Source organism: Ursus maritimus, unplaced genomic scaffold (genome assembly GCF_017311325.1).
Source record: "Ursus maritimus isolate PB19 unplaced genomic scaffold, ASM1731132v1 scaffold_26, whole genome shotgun sequence".
Lineage (NCBI taxonomy): Eukaryota > Metazoa > Chordata > Mammalia > Carnivora > Ursidae > Ursus > Ursus maritimus.
The window spans coordinates 9,293,324-9,308,652 of NW_024425119.1; the positions used below are offsets into that span (position 1 = coordinate 9,293,324).

The 15,329-nt window shown below is 35.7% G+C and overlaps 1 protein-coding gene across 1 annotated transcript in view; it reads right to left on the minus strand.

The window, feature by feature from the left end:
- Positions 1-14,945, minus strand: part of LOC103669156 (PZP alpha-2-macroglobulin like) — a 47,931-nt gene extending 32,986 nt beyond the window's left edge. Inside the window, exons 1-10 of the mRNA XM_008697488.2 lie at positions 14,650-14,945; positions 10,318-10,501; positions 9,183-9,342; positions 8,955-9,007; positions 7,899-7,919; positions 7,462-7,630; positions 6,944-7,028; positions 2,720-2,831; positions 2,056-2,170; positions 1,797-1,906 (exon numbers count right to left, since the gene is read on the minus strand). Of these exons, the coding sequence (XP_008695710.1) occupies positions 1,797-1,906; positions 2,056-2,170; positions 2,720-2,831; positions 6,944-7,028; positions 7,462-7,630; positions 7,899-7,919; positions 8,955-9,007; positions 9,183-9,342; positions 10,318-10,501; positions 14,650-14,735 (1,095 nt within the window). The 5' untranslated portion in view covers positions 14,736-14,945. The remainder of the gene's footprint in view (positions 1-1,796; positions 1,907-2,055; positions 2,171-2,719; positions 2,832-6,943; positions 7,029-7,461; positions 7,631-7,898; positions 7,920-8,954; positions 9,008-9,182; positions 9,343-10,317; positions 10,502-14,649) is intronic.
- Between the last annotated feature and the right edge of the window lie 384 nt (positions 14,946-15,329).

The window sequence follows — 15,329 nt, forward strand, 5'->3', positions numbered from 1 at the left end:
CCTGAAACAAACTACATAAGCTTCCCCAGAAAAAGTGTTTCTTTTTGAGAAAAAGTGTAATTTTAAATTTAAAAATAAATTTAAAATTTTTTAAAAATTTAAAAAAAATTAAAATTTAAAATAGAATTTTAATTTTATTATTAATAATAAATAATATAAATTATTGTTATTTATAAAAATAATTAAAAATTTAGAAATAAATTTTAAAATTTTTTAAAATTTAAAAATAAAAAATTGTAATTTTAAATTTAAAAAAGTAATTTTATTTTTTTATTTTTATTTTTTTTTAAGATTTTATTTATTTATTTAACACAGATAGAGACAGCCAGCGAGAGAGGGAACACAAGCAGGAGGAGTGGGAGAGGAAGAAGCAGGCTCATAGCGGAGGAGGCCGATGTGGGGCTCGATCCCATAACGCCAGGATCACACCCTGAGCCGAAGGCAGACGCTTAACCACTGTGCCACCCAGGTGCCCCTAAAAAAGTAATTTTAAAAAGGAATTATGGAATGGGTAACTAATTATAAATACTTATAAAAGTGGTAAAATTATTAGTTAAAATTAAAATGTATACCTTAAGTATGAAAATAATTAAATGATAATGGCCATAAAATGTACACTATTATAGTTTCTGTGTCTAAAAATAAGACTACACATATCCAGTCTAGACATATGGGAAGGAAAGGAAAAAAGAGAGAGAGGGAAGCAAACCATAAGACAAGTCTTAACAATAGAGCACAAACTGAGAGTTGATGGAGGGTGGTGGGTGGGGAATGGGCTAGATGAGTGATGGGTTTAAGGAGGGCACTTGTTTTTTGTTTTTATTTTTTATTTTATTTTATTTATTTAATTAATTAATTTATTTATTTTAAATTTTTATTTTTTAATGATTTTTTATTTTATTATGTTAGTCACCATACAGTACATCCCCGGTTTCCGATGTAAGGCTCGATGATTCATTAGTTGTGTATAACACCCAGTGCACCATGCAATACGTGCCCTCCTTACTACCCATCACCGGTCTATCCCATTCCCCCACCCCCTCCCCTCTGAGGCCCTCAGTTTGTTTCTCATAGTCCATAGTCTCTCATGTTTCATTCCCCCTTCTGATTACCCCCCCTCTCTTTATCCCTTTCTTTCCATACCGATCATCCTAGTTCTTATGTTCCATAGATGAGAGAAATCATATGATAGTTGTCTTTCTCTGCTTGACTTATTTCACTTAGCATTATCTAAGGAGGGCACTTGTGATGAGTCTTGAGAGTTACGTGAAAGTGTTGAATCACAAAATTCTACTCCTGAAACCAATATTACACTATATGTTAATTAACAAAAATTTTTTTTTAAATTTTGAAAAAGAAAAAAATAAAAACAGCAGGTATAAAGGAGGATATTGGTATCCATAAATTGAGAATCATTTGTGAGAAATTCTCTTAAAATTCTGAAGCTGTTTGGATATCGGTGGAAATATATTTATTGTCAGATGGTTGGTAGAAAGGTTTGACATAATAATTAACTCATATCACATTAAGCATCTTCATTAGCTATATGTTCTAAAAAGAAATAATACCTCTGATTCTCAAAATACTACAGTATGTGTTTGTACATTTTATGATGATATTTACAAAGGAAAGTAGTTTTGCTAGGCCTCATGGTTTGGGTCATATTAATTAATTGATATCATTAACTAGATGTAGGCTACATCATTGGCTGCATTGTTGGCTACATCAATGTAGGCTGCATTGTTGGATGCATCATTGTGGATACTTCATTACATGTGAATTGCAATATACTCTACCTGTCCAAAGAAGGGGATTCCTCGTCTAAAGTGTGAATCCACTTTCACGAACTTGACTCTGGTTACAATATTTGAGATTTCACTGGTCCCATTTCCAGTAAATACTAGGTCTAAAAATATGTAGAGAAGAGTAAGTACTCTTGGAAGTTACTTTAGTACTAAAATTCATTTCCTTCCACCTTCCAATGACCCTTATTTTGTTATGGAAAGCAAACAAATGTTTATTGTTCCACTCCTTATATTAATTTAGAGTTCAAACCTGTTCCTTCTTCTCTGATCTTGGCTTCCACTTTAAGTTGCATTTCATAACCCATATTTTTAATTTGGAGTAGGTTTGATTTTACTTCTTGGGTGATGCAGCCATTGCTGTTGAGCTGAGAGAAATGTAAAAAAATTAATAAATGCCATACTGATTAAGACCAATCATCACTAAATATATTATTTTCTTTCCAATGCCAAGACAACTTCTTTGGGTTAAACATGTTAACTAACCTTCAGGAATTTAATATTCACATCTGCTTTATAATCTCTAAGGGTTAATCATCAAAATGAGAATTTTATTGACCAGGAATAGAAATTCTTTTTCCTTATTGGTGGGAAATATTTTGTGAGAGCCTTACTCCAATGTTCTCTTTCCATTAAGTAAAACGGGGTAGCTCAATGGTTGTCAACAATAATAGCCCCTAGGGGCGCCTGGGTGGCACAGCGGTTAAGCGTCTGGGCGTGATCCCGGTGTTATGGGATCGAGCCTCACATCAGGCTCCTCCACTATGAGCCTGCTTCTTCCTCTCCCACTCCCCCTGCTTGTGTTCCCTCCCTTGCTGGCTGTGTCTCTCTCTCTGTCAAGTAAATAAATAAAATCTTTAAAACAAAACAAAACAAAAAAACAATAATAGCCCCTAGAGAGAAAACTGTAAACTAACCTGTTGACTGAATTTCTCACAGAACTCTTGTTTTTGACAATAAGTGGGATGAAATAATTTTCTGCACATGCTTACAGTTGCAAGTCCTGGGACAGGTTTCCCATAGGTGTATCTGTCATGTAAGAAATAAATCAGGAACTGAAGAAAGGTATCAACATTTTCCACCACCAGCCCACCACAGATGAGACAATTACTCTCTGCAGTTCCTTGCACTTCTTTATCATTTTGGGCTCATATCAACTGAAATATGCCTGGAAAATATCTTTATCAAGAGGTACTACTCATTAAAACATTTAAAATTTTGCTGCAATGTACAATCAAGTTTCCTTCGGGATTTAAAAAAATTTCTTCCTTTTAGCTTATTTATTTTTTTATCATTCTTTTTATTCAGTCATTGTAAAATCAAAACTTGTTGTTTATACCAAATGAGAAAACTCGGGTAATAAATAGAACATAAAAAAATAAATAATAGAAATAATAAACCCAATATAATAACATGCACAGAGAGAGAGAGAGGGAGAGAGGGAAAGAGGGAGAAAGAGCCCCAATAAAACCTAACAACCATGAGGCATATAAAAAAATTGCATGTGTATGCACTCTATATTTCTATTAGTTTTCTCTTTCTTAATAAAAATGGAATAATTAGCAATCAGCTTGCTTTGGGCATTAGTTTTCTTTCCTATTTGTAAGTGTCTCCAATATCACTTCAAATAAAAAATGTTATCAGAGCAACTTATTCTGAAACCCCTTTCTAACATACAGATATCAGTACTAGGATGCATTAAATTAGACAAATAATCCTTGGTCATTACTCCAAGACAGAATTGAGGCAGAGGTCCAGATACTTTGATGCTTCCAGTATATAATATTCAGATGGGCATATGTTTTTTTTTACTCTGCATGCTCCCTCCGGTACTGATGATTTATAGGAAATGCGTTTTAATTCTCAAGGTTGAAATGAACTCTAAGAGTTATTTGTAATTGCACTTTTCCATAGACAGAAAAAAAGACAGAAAAAATTTCAAAAATAGCATTAATAAGTCCTTCACTATCAATAATCACTTTAAATGTAAGCCAATTAAATTATCCAATAAAAAACATAGAGGGGATAAATGGATAAAAATACAAGACCCAACAATATGTCATATACAGGAGACACATTTTAGGCTGAAAGTGAAGATATAGAAAAAGATATTCCATAAAAAATGATAACCAAAAAAGATCAAGGGTAGTCATACTAACATCACACAAAATTGACTTTAAGTCAAGAACTGTCATAAGAGACAAAGAAGTTATATAATGATAAAAGTATCAATTCACCAAGAAGATAGAACAATTACATATGCACCCAGTATCAAAATACCTAAATATATGAAGCAAACACTGATGGAACAGAAAGGAGAAACAGACAACAATACAATAATAGCAGGAGACTTTAGTACTCCACTGTCAATAATACATAGAATATCCAGACAGAAATTCAATAAGGAAACGGTGAGACTGAACAACCTTAGACACTGTATGCACTTAAGAGATGTATTTAGAATATTATACCCCAGTGTTGGCAAAGATGTGGAGAAAAGGAATCCTTGTACACTGTTTGTGGGAATGTAAATTGGTACAGCCACTGTGGAAAACTATGGAGGTTTTTCAAAAAATTAGAAATAGAATTACCATATGACCCAATAATTCCACTGTTGGATATTTATCCAAAGAAAATGAAAATGCTAATTTGAAAACATATATGCACCACCATATTTATTGCAACTTTTTTTTTTTTTGCAATAACCAAGGTATGGAAGCAACCCAAGGGTCCAACAAGAGATGAATGAATAAAGAAGATGTGTAGATACAGCAGAATACAACTCAACCATAAAAAGGATGAGGTCTTGCCATTTGCAACGACATGGTCGAACCTGGAGGATATTATGCTAAATGAAATAAGTCAGACGGAGAAAGACAGATACTGTATAATTTCACTTATATATGGAATCTAAAAAACAAAACAAATGAATAAACAAATAAAAGGCAGAATCAGACTTATAAATGCAGAGAACAAACTGATGATTTTCAGAGGGGATGGGCAAAATTGGTGAAGGGAAATAGCAGACACAGGCTTCTAGTTATGGAATGAATAAATCATGGGAATTATAAGCATAAGGAATATAGTCAATGGCACTGTAATCATGTTGTATGCTGACAGATGATAGCTACACATGGAGTGAGCACAGCATAACATATAAATTTGTTAAGCCCTGTGTTGTACACTTGAAACAAATGTCACATTATATGTCAACTATATTCAAATAAAAAAAGGAAAGCATACCAAAAAGAAAAAAAAGAAAAGAAAAAGTCATCCAAACCAGAAAAGAAGTAAAACTATCACTATTTGCAGAGGACATAATATTAAAAGTAGAAGCCCCCCCATATGACTTCACAAAAAATTGTTAGAACTAATAAACAAATCCCATAAAGTTGCAGGATACAAAATCAACATACAAACCGAGCTGTATTTCTATACACTAACAATGAATTATATGAAAAAGAAATTAAGAAAATAATCCTATTTACAATAGCAACAAAAAGAATAAAAGACTTACTAATATACTTAACCAAGGAGGTGAAAGACTTATACACTGAAAACTACAAATCATTAATGAAAAAAGTAAAGAAGCCACAAATAAATGGAAAGACATCCTATGTTCATCGATTGGAAGACAATATTAAGATAACCATACTACCAAAAGCAATCTCCAGACTCAATGCAATCCCTATCAAAATCCTAATGGCATTCTTTACAGGAATAGAAAAAACAATCTTAAAATTCATGTGGAACAGCAAAGGACCCTAAATAGTCAAAACAATCTTGAGAAAAAAGGAAAAGCTGGAGGCATCACACTTCCTGGTTTAATACAGTACAGCCCTGGCATGAAGATGGATATGTAGATCAACGGAACACAGTGCAGAAATAAATTCATCTATATATATATTCGATTTATCTTTGACAAGGGTGCCAAGAATACACAGTAAGGAAAGGATAGTATCTTCAACAAAAGTGTTGGGAAGGCTGGATATCCACGTGCAAAAGAATGAAATTAAACCCTTATGTTACACTATATACAAAAAATGACTCAAAATAAAGACCTACATGTAAGACCTGAAATCATAAAATTTCTATCAAAAGTATAGGGGGAAAGCTTTATGACACTAGTCATAATAAGAAATTGGAACCCTTGCACATTGTTGATGGAAATGTAAAATAGTGCAGACACTGTGGAAAACAGTGTGGAGGTTTCTCAAAAAATTAAAAATAGAGATTATGTCAGGTTTTAAAATTTTGTTCTTTCACTGAACCAAGAGGATCTATGATCTATGTATGCAAAATACTCCAAGTATCCTCATAAAAGGCTAGAGGAGAAATTACAATTAATCAGTTCAATGTACCATTAGGAAACAGTCAGGCAAATCCAGCAAGTGGGACATTTGCAGACCAACTAACCTATGCTCTTCAATAAGTTAACATCACAGGGACAAAAGGAGGTTACAGACTTCTAAAACTTTGAGATATTTATAGATTCCCGTGGCTTGTTAAAAAATATTGGAGAAAAAAATTGGAAGGGAGGAGAATAAATGGAAAAATTTGGCAAATTTTCATAACTTTAGTCACAATTGATGGGTACATGGATTTTCATTTTACTATTTTGTTAACTTTTGCATTCAACTGAAAATTTCCATTGTAGAGAGATGGAAGAAAAGGGTACATGTGAGTTATAACAATCAAAAGCAATGAGTAAACACCATTTTTAGAAAGATTGAGGGAACTTGAGTGTAGAATAAGAATCAGTATTGGAAAATTACTTTTAATTTCCTAAAGTTTCAGAATGGCATCATGACTATGTAAGAAAATGTCAGTAATTTGTAGAGGTACAAAGTACTGCATCTAGAGCACAATGTCATGATCTTTGTAATTTATCCTGAAATTTTAAAGCAAAAAAAAGAAATGTTGTAGCAAATATAGAAAGACGTCGATTGTTAAAATCATGATTAGGGATGTCTTCTATTCCTTTGTATATTTGAACATTTTAATAATAAGCAGTTGAAATAAGTCATTGAAGTAATTTTTTTAATTCTGTGTAAAATTAATTTATGATTATGTACCTAGCCAAATAATGACTCGAAATTGAGGCAAAATATGAACTTTCAGACAAAAGCAATTTAACTCACCTCCCACATACTGATACGTTCACTTTTTCATCCAGGATACTGATTATCTTTGGCACCTGAACTTTGACCTCAAACTTGGGAAGCACTGTTGATAGAGATAATGGAAATAGGGAGGCTGGTAAACATTTAATGGAAATACAAATATTTCATGTCTATAACTTTTCCCAAAATAATACCCTGAAACGCTAGATGCATTTTTCAAGTGTCAACTTTAAGATGATAAGTTTTAACAATTCATGCAAAATTTAACTGACTTTGTGATCACAGCAGATCTCAATGACACTAACAAAGGATGATGGCTCCACTGAAATAAGAATTTTGGTACTTGGCAAAATGTAACTTGGTACTGAAAATCAAGGTCTTGTGAGCTTCTGGTGCACAGAATTACAATGGCTTTACAAACAGCTCAAGCTGATTCTAATCCAAGTTCCACATACCTATGGGAGATTCAGAAAGTCTAAGTGAGTGCATGGTATGAACCAAAAAGTTATGTCCTTTTCATTTTTCAGAATCCATACCAAATTCTTCCACAGTGAAGGGATGCTCTATCCTTTCACCCGATGTCTTCTGTACCACCACCTTGTAAGAACCCTGAATGGGCTCAGACGAGAGGGGAAAGGCCAGCTGTTGGAGGCCACTCTCCAACCTGAGACTCTGCCATTGTCCAACTCGATTTCTTTTTGGGTCCTAGAGGTAAACAAGGAGCATGGGGAATAATTGCATAGCCATGATAGTCCTTGAACCAAACAAACGACTTTGGGGTTGGTAACTGGCCTCGCCCTCAGAAGAGATAAACACAGAAGAAAGATAAAACAGAATAAACCTGACATCTGGGAATTAGGAAATTTTAGATCTGAAAGTTTTTTTTTTAATAGTAATTCATCTCTAAGGAATACCAGAACTTCTAACCTTAAATGTGCTGCTTTCCTTATATAAGACTCTTTCTGTTGCTTACCTCAAGGTATACCAGTGGAATCTATATGAAAAAAGGAAAGAAGAGATGTGATTGGAATTTCACCAAAGGCTATTATTTCAGACTTATGATCCAATAGCTTACTCAGGAAAAATAGTATCTGTAGTAAGATGTAACAAAATTTAACCTGAAACTTTAAAGAACTAGAATTACTTAGGAAAACCAGTAAATAGTTCTAAGAAAAGCATAAATATTTCTACAACAATTAATCATTGTGTTGCCATTTCCTGAAAAATATTATTGGTGAATAAATTTTGGTAATATTTACTAATTTATTAATATTACTTACCAGGAATATTTAGGTTGAAGTTCTCTTAATAAAGAATATGACCATACTGTTTACTTGCATAAATTAGGAAATGGATATTAATAGAGTGATATGTTATTATAATTTAGACCAAATAGTAATAAAGTTCTCAGAATGATTTGGTTAACAGTTAGCCAAGAATACTTTTTCTAATTTAAAAATTGTATTTTTAAAGTAGCTTTGTTTCTTTGCAATGTTGAAAGCTAATTAGAGGAAGGGACACTCAATCAGCAAAAACAAAATCTTTGTATATAATATATATTTGATATTATATCTATATTACATATTAAAATATATAATAAAATATATATGTATAAAATATATGTATATGTATTTGTTACCATATTATAATATTGTCTATTATATATATATATATTCAGAATCAGCAAAACTCTTCATGCTTTAAGTAATCATAAACTCCTTAAGAGTACCGGTATGGATAGCTCCTAACTTTTAAATTTTGTCTCTTCATTATGTTCCGTGTATTGTGTTTACAGCAATAAATGTAGCAATTATCGAACGATTAATTACTATTATAAGAGAAATAGCTTCCTCATCTCTTACTCTTTAGTTATGCCTTACATAAGACTCTAGATCTGTGGTGCGGCTGGTGCCCTGGTTCCAAAAGGAATGTCTTTCGTCTTCTTGCTTTTCTTGGACCTTTCTGCTCCCACCTGGGTGAGTACTTCCATCCCACCCCCCACCAAAACCATAACACTCGAGATACCTACCAGTTCATTTAGGGGGTGAAAGTTCTCATCCACAGAGACAATACGGAATTTTACTGAAAAAGAAATTCCCTGGTGAGACTTGGACATGATAAAGCAGGTAATGTGAATGATAATGTAGGAGACTAAGAGATGGGGGTTATGGTGATTGGTTGCAAAACCTACTGAGGGGTGGCCTTTCCTTCTCAGCGCTGCCCCCACTGAGGGAAATAGTGGAATTTCCCGACATACCTGTCTGTCCAGGTTTATAGATGGGTTTGTCTGTCTGGACAAAGACCAGACTTTGAGTGTTCTTTACCAGCACTGTGTTCCTCTTCCTAAAGTCTTGTGTTGGTCCCTTTATCTGGACAGTGAGGAATGCCACCTCTGAAGACGAGGAAATCCTTGGGAGCTAGGGAACAAAGAATACTGCTGATCAGCCACGCAGTCTTCTCCCTCCAAATCCTTCATCCATTATTGTTTTCTATCCCTTTCAGCTTCACAAAGGACTACGTAAGTATAAATATTTCTCCCTATATGAGTGAAGATAATAATATAAGATACGGGGGAGATATGTCAGTGAGAGTACCATCAGTGGGACCCAAATCTCCATATAGCTTACCTGGAACTCTGGTTATTGAATTGTACTCCTTTTAACAGAGTATATATATTGTGAAGGAATGGAAAGAAGCCTCTCTGTAAAAATGTGTGAGAATATATAGCTGAGTATCCCAAGCTGGGCAACCTCAAAGAGGTACTGGATGCTTGCTTTGAGGGTCTTGCACCATTTATACATTCAGAGGACAAAGACACCTAATGTCTCACCACAGGAGAACAATTCTGCTACATGTTGTCCTACCATGAAATTTTTGTATAATCTCTTTCTAGGCACTGTCCTACTCTGGCCTTAAAGAGGTGGTTACATATCAAAACTAGAAAATCTAGGGGCGTCTGGGTGGCTCAGTCGTTAAGCGTCTGCCTTCGGCTCAGGGTGTGATCCCGGCATTCTGGGACCGAGCCCCACATCAGGCTCCTCTGCTGGGAGCCTGCTTCTTCCTCTCCCACTCGCCCTGTTCGTGTTCCCTCTCTCGCTGGCTGTTTCTTTCTCTCTCAAATAAATAAATAAAATCCTTAAAAAAAAAGACTAGAAAATCAAGTCATACGCTTTCTATGGCTGATAGGATTTTTTTTTTTAGAACTTTAATTTTCTTTCCTATGCTGGCGGGAAATCCATGCTTTGTTCCTTCGTAGCTGAGAACTCACTCTCTTTAGTACTTTACGAAGTCCTCAGTAACATTCTTAAAGTCGTTCTTTGGGATTCAACACCAGTTCCCATCACGATGACTCAATATAATGTACCAAACAAGGACAGGCAGATAGTACTCACAGTGAAGGAGACGCAGTGGAATAAGTCCTTCTCCACCACCAGGTCAGTGAAGAGGCTCTGGTTTCCCCCGAGGGACTCCAAAGAAGCACTTACAGTCACTGTCTCATTCAGGAAGCTCAGAAGGAGGCAGCCCTTCTCAGGGGTCCCAGTGTACAGCAGGGAGGGGACCAGCACCACGTACTGCCTGGGGAGAGAAGAGGCTGAATCAGAGAAAAATGGAGGATAGCAAGCATTTTCAACCCTAAACGTGTTTTCTATAACAGTATGTATTTCTTACTACAATTGGTTCTATACCAAATGTCAATGGACTAAGAACATTGAGATGGAAATTCTACCACTGCCTGGCATAAGAATTATGTTTTTTTACTCCTGAGTACTTCCTCACCCATACAGTCAGTCTGCCGGAAGTTGGTTTCAGGATGTTACAGTTTTATAGGAGTTCTTTGTGTTATAGAACATTAATATCTGAATTCCTGAATATATATCCGTTAAAGTGCACAAATATAATAAATTGCTGATTATTCACTTTATAAAAAGATTTACGTTAAAATCTGTCTAAATAAACATCGCTGGTACATGAACACCACGACTGAATTTATATAAATTCAACTGAAAAAATTTCAGTGAGCATATATCCATTACACAAAATAACTCATGTCTATATTGTAAAATAATTTTCTTTATAACAGTAACACTGAAAACAGTATATATTTGCTGTTTCTCTAAGTTTCCTCAGATATGCCTTAGCCAAAATCAGTAATTTTTTTATCAATAAGTTTTTATTTCTGTCAATAATTTGCAAGCACACACAAGTACACACTGCATTTGATTAACATTCTCCTTCATTCTCACCCTCTTGAGGTAATCAATATTAATATATTAATATTAATACTTCTATGTTCATAAATATATGCTTGTGTCAAACTATATGGGTGGATAAATTATATTTACTTACTAAAAAAACAAGTTCATATAAAATGTATTATTTTGCAAAGTCTTTTTTATTCTAATAATTGAATATATTTAATTATTCAGAGGCATGGGCAATTTTTTGTGTGAGCTTTCTTTCTTCTTTCTTTCTTTCTTTCTTTCTTTCTTTCTTTCTTTCTTTCTTTCTTTCTTTCTAGATTTTATCTTTAAGTAATCTTTACACCCAACGTGGGGCCTGAACTCACGACCCCAAGATCAAGAGTCGCATGCTCTACCAACTGAGCCAGCCCAGCACCCCTGTGAGTTTACTTTCTTGACTTCATTGCTAAGTTTCCTTTATCTATTATATTCTCACATATTCTACTCCCCTCCTCCACAACCCCCCCCCGGCATATTTCCAGTTACAATTCTACCCATTCTTTGGGAACCATCCCAAGTGACATTTTGACAGAAAAACTTTCCTGAAGCAGTCAGCTTAGTATAATCTTTCCATACTTTGAATCTGTATGGGCTGAAAGAGAATATGTGTTTCCTACATACTTACTACTTGCAAGGAATTGTGTTAAGCATTCTCTGTATTAACCCTCCTAGCAATCCTATATAATACATACATCATACTCTTCATATTCATGACGGCTAAAACATGAGGTCCTCGCCAGTCCCCAAATTTGAATATTCAACAGTAAGATAAAATCCCTGCGTACTCACTAAATCAGTAACTTGTACATAAAATGTGACTCCTCAAAACTTTAATGATTCATAGCTGCAGGTTTAAGTCATTTATTTTTAGAGTTAATTTACAGTTAGGAAAAAAAGTGCTACTATTTTCTTATATTGTTTTACTGTCCGTTCCTTTCTACTTCCAACATGGACTCTTATACTTAAAAAAAAAATTAGGCAATTTGACACATGAAAAACTATTTTGTTACTTTTCAAAGTTAATAGGTATGAGACTAGGAGAAGAGAGAAACAGAGACAATTTAGTTGTGGAATCTGGAAGTCAGGTTTGGTTCTCTCATTCATCATGTTGTATGTGTTTTAAGTTGTTCCTTAGCAAAACTGTATGCCATGAATCTTTAGGCCCACCCTTCAAAAATTAAAATCTCAGATTTTTTAATTGCATAGTGCTAAGGCTTTGTTCTAAAGCAGAGAAGCTCAGAGCAGTTAAACAACCTGCCCATAATCATTCAGATAGTACCTCTCATTTCATTCCTTTCTGGCATCTGGATTTTTTTTTTTTAATTTATTTGACAGAGAGAGAGACAGCCAGTGAGAGAGGGAACACAGTCAGGGGGAGTGGGAGAGGAAGGAGCCTGATGTGGGGCTCGATCCCAGAATGCCGGGACCATGCCCTGAGCCGAAGGCAGACGCTTAACAACTGAGCCACCCAGGCGCCCCTGGCATCTGGATAATTCTTATCTGAATAATCTACTCTTTCAAAAATATGGTAAGTGATAAAAATTATCATTGTTTTACCTCCCCATGCATACTTTTTTCCCTCTAGTTCTTTCATCTTCATAGGAAAGAAGGCAGTGTATTATAATTTTATTCAATATACTATTTTTATTCTTATTAGTTATAAGCTTAATTGATGTCATAATTTAAAAATTAATTCCATATATATTAGATATTTCAAACAACGATTTCATAAAGGTTTGGTTAGTATCATTTAATAGATATTGAAATTGGAACCCATCAAGCTTGAGTAATTTGCCCAAGATTTCATCTATAAGTGATCAATTAAATTATTAAAATATTACTTAACCATGGATGTTTGCATTTTAAATATTTGCCTTTGTTGGAGTGACTAAGTTTTGCAAATATTAAACAGATGACTTTTAATTTTCTCTTTTTCATGTTCCCCTGCCACCTCCATCTCTCTGAAGGCAAAGGAGGACAGTTACTGGGTCTTTTGGGTAATATCTCTCATTTACCACATCAAGGGCTAATAATGCTGGAGGGATACGGGATGTTTTCTGCATAGTGAGAAAATACCTCTTCTGTTCATGAGAACTAGGCCATGAGGTTTGTTGTGCCTTATCAACTGTTGGATGCGATGGTAAGTAATGAGTTTTCAGGGGGCAGAATTATCGTATGTTATAGTTGGACTGAAAACACAGACTGCTTAACATTTCCAACCCCAGTAAATGCCACTTGCTCCATCCATTCAGTCTTTACTCAGAAATCTGAACAGCTCCCACATATTTCCAGATGCTCTCTGGGTGGAATGCAGTGGAAGGCGGTGCCATCCACAGTTGTACATGAGGTAGAGGAATGATGGCAGAAAAATGAACCCCTACTATTACTGGGAAGTTGTGCACTGAAGAAATCTGAAGAAGAAAGAAAAGCGAGCTGGTCAGAGCTCTGATTTCTGCTTCCTGCACTCTGGCCTGGAGAGGCCAACTGTATTAAGTGGATTAAGCCAACACAACGAGAAAAGCCTCTGCGCATGTAGGACTCTGGAGGCTGCCTGTATCACTCTGGAGCGTAGCTACATGCAAGTCAGGAGTGCAGAGTGGGTAGGGGCCTGAATTACAAAGGGGAAACAGGACTCTGCAGTCCAGGTTGTGTTGGAATAGTCACAGGATTGGAGGCAGGATGCTGTGGCAAGTTGGGGTTCTACAGGATAAAAAGGAGCTGAGGCGAATCGGAGTCAGCCAGAGAGGGCTACTGGGATTTCTTGGTCAAGGGACCAAGCTGAGACAAAACCAGATGGCTGAAGATTCAAATGATGAATGGCAGGTGAGGAGAAGCCAGATTAACAGTGGCCAAGGAAGACCAAGAACTCCCAGACCAAAGACTCTGAACCTTTTTCTCTACCAGGAAGGAATGGAGATCACAGCCTTCTAGATCCTGTCTTGGGGAGGAACTGGGGAGAGGTGGAAGAGAAGTCTTACAATGACTGGATTTCACCAACTTTACAATTTGAATCGTTTTCAATTACTCCCTGCCCCCCTCCCCGACTGGCCAGTTACTTGGGTTTCTTGCTGATGACTCAGTAAATTTTCAAAAAACAAAGGAGCTATACTTCCTCTACATGTGTGATCTACAATATGAATTAAACTGCACCCCTCTACACTGTAACTATTTTTATAGTCAATGCTTTCCATCCTAAAGAGTGATTCCGTGAAGGTGGGATCTGACGTTTCACTGTCTAATCAAATCATGCCTTCCAGTGACTACTTATTCTGTTTATGATTATGATGACCCAGTGGGGAAAAAAAAGAAAGGTGTAGAAAAAAGAGAAAGAAAAAATAATCACTTATGATTCATCTCTTATGATTGGAAGGTATCTTAAGAAATGGAAGGGTAGCATTTAATGGGAAAGTCAAAGTGAAGATATAAAGAAGAGACGGAGAAAAAGCACAGAACCTCGGGGAGGGGACTTTAAGAGAGACTTACGGTTCTGCAGGGTCTGAAGCATCGGTAGACAGCAGGACAAGGAGGAGCAGCATGAAACGTGAACGAGGAAGTCTGCCTTTCTCCATAGTCAAGTCTCAGCCACTGTGTTGCACCCAACTCCCTGCCTTCAGCCTGGTCCCTGAGATGTCTTAAATTTATCAGGCTTTACGTGGCTGCTATTTGCAAACAAGCTCCACCCCAAGGCCTCCAAATGGAGCTCAGAGTTGGGCAGAGCTTCCCTAAAAAGGTCATTGCTCTAGTGATTGCCTCATTACCCTCAAGGCTAACCCCTGACAGGCTCTGAGGCATTTCCAGAGAATAAAATTCATATTTTAGTTAGAATGAACTTTCTTTTACTTTGACAGCAAAGCTCCTGGTGAAGGGCTCCTTATAAAAGATTCATCCCCGTTATTGTGTATATATTAAATCAGTTGTATTTTGTTACACTATCACACTTCTTGGTCATCATCAACTAAATTTTATGTGTCCACTCTCCCAGTGATAGAATCAAGATTGCCTCCACCTCCCTGAGACCACAAATAACGCTTTGATAAATATCTTTTTAACATGTTTCCTCACTTAGACAAAACTCTTTGGAGGACACAAACACAGAGGTGGGATTGTCGATCTGAGGCATGTACTTAACAGACTAAATACTGCCAGATTAGTCTCCAGAATGG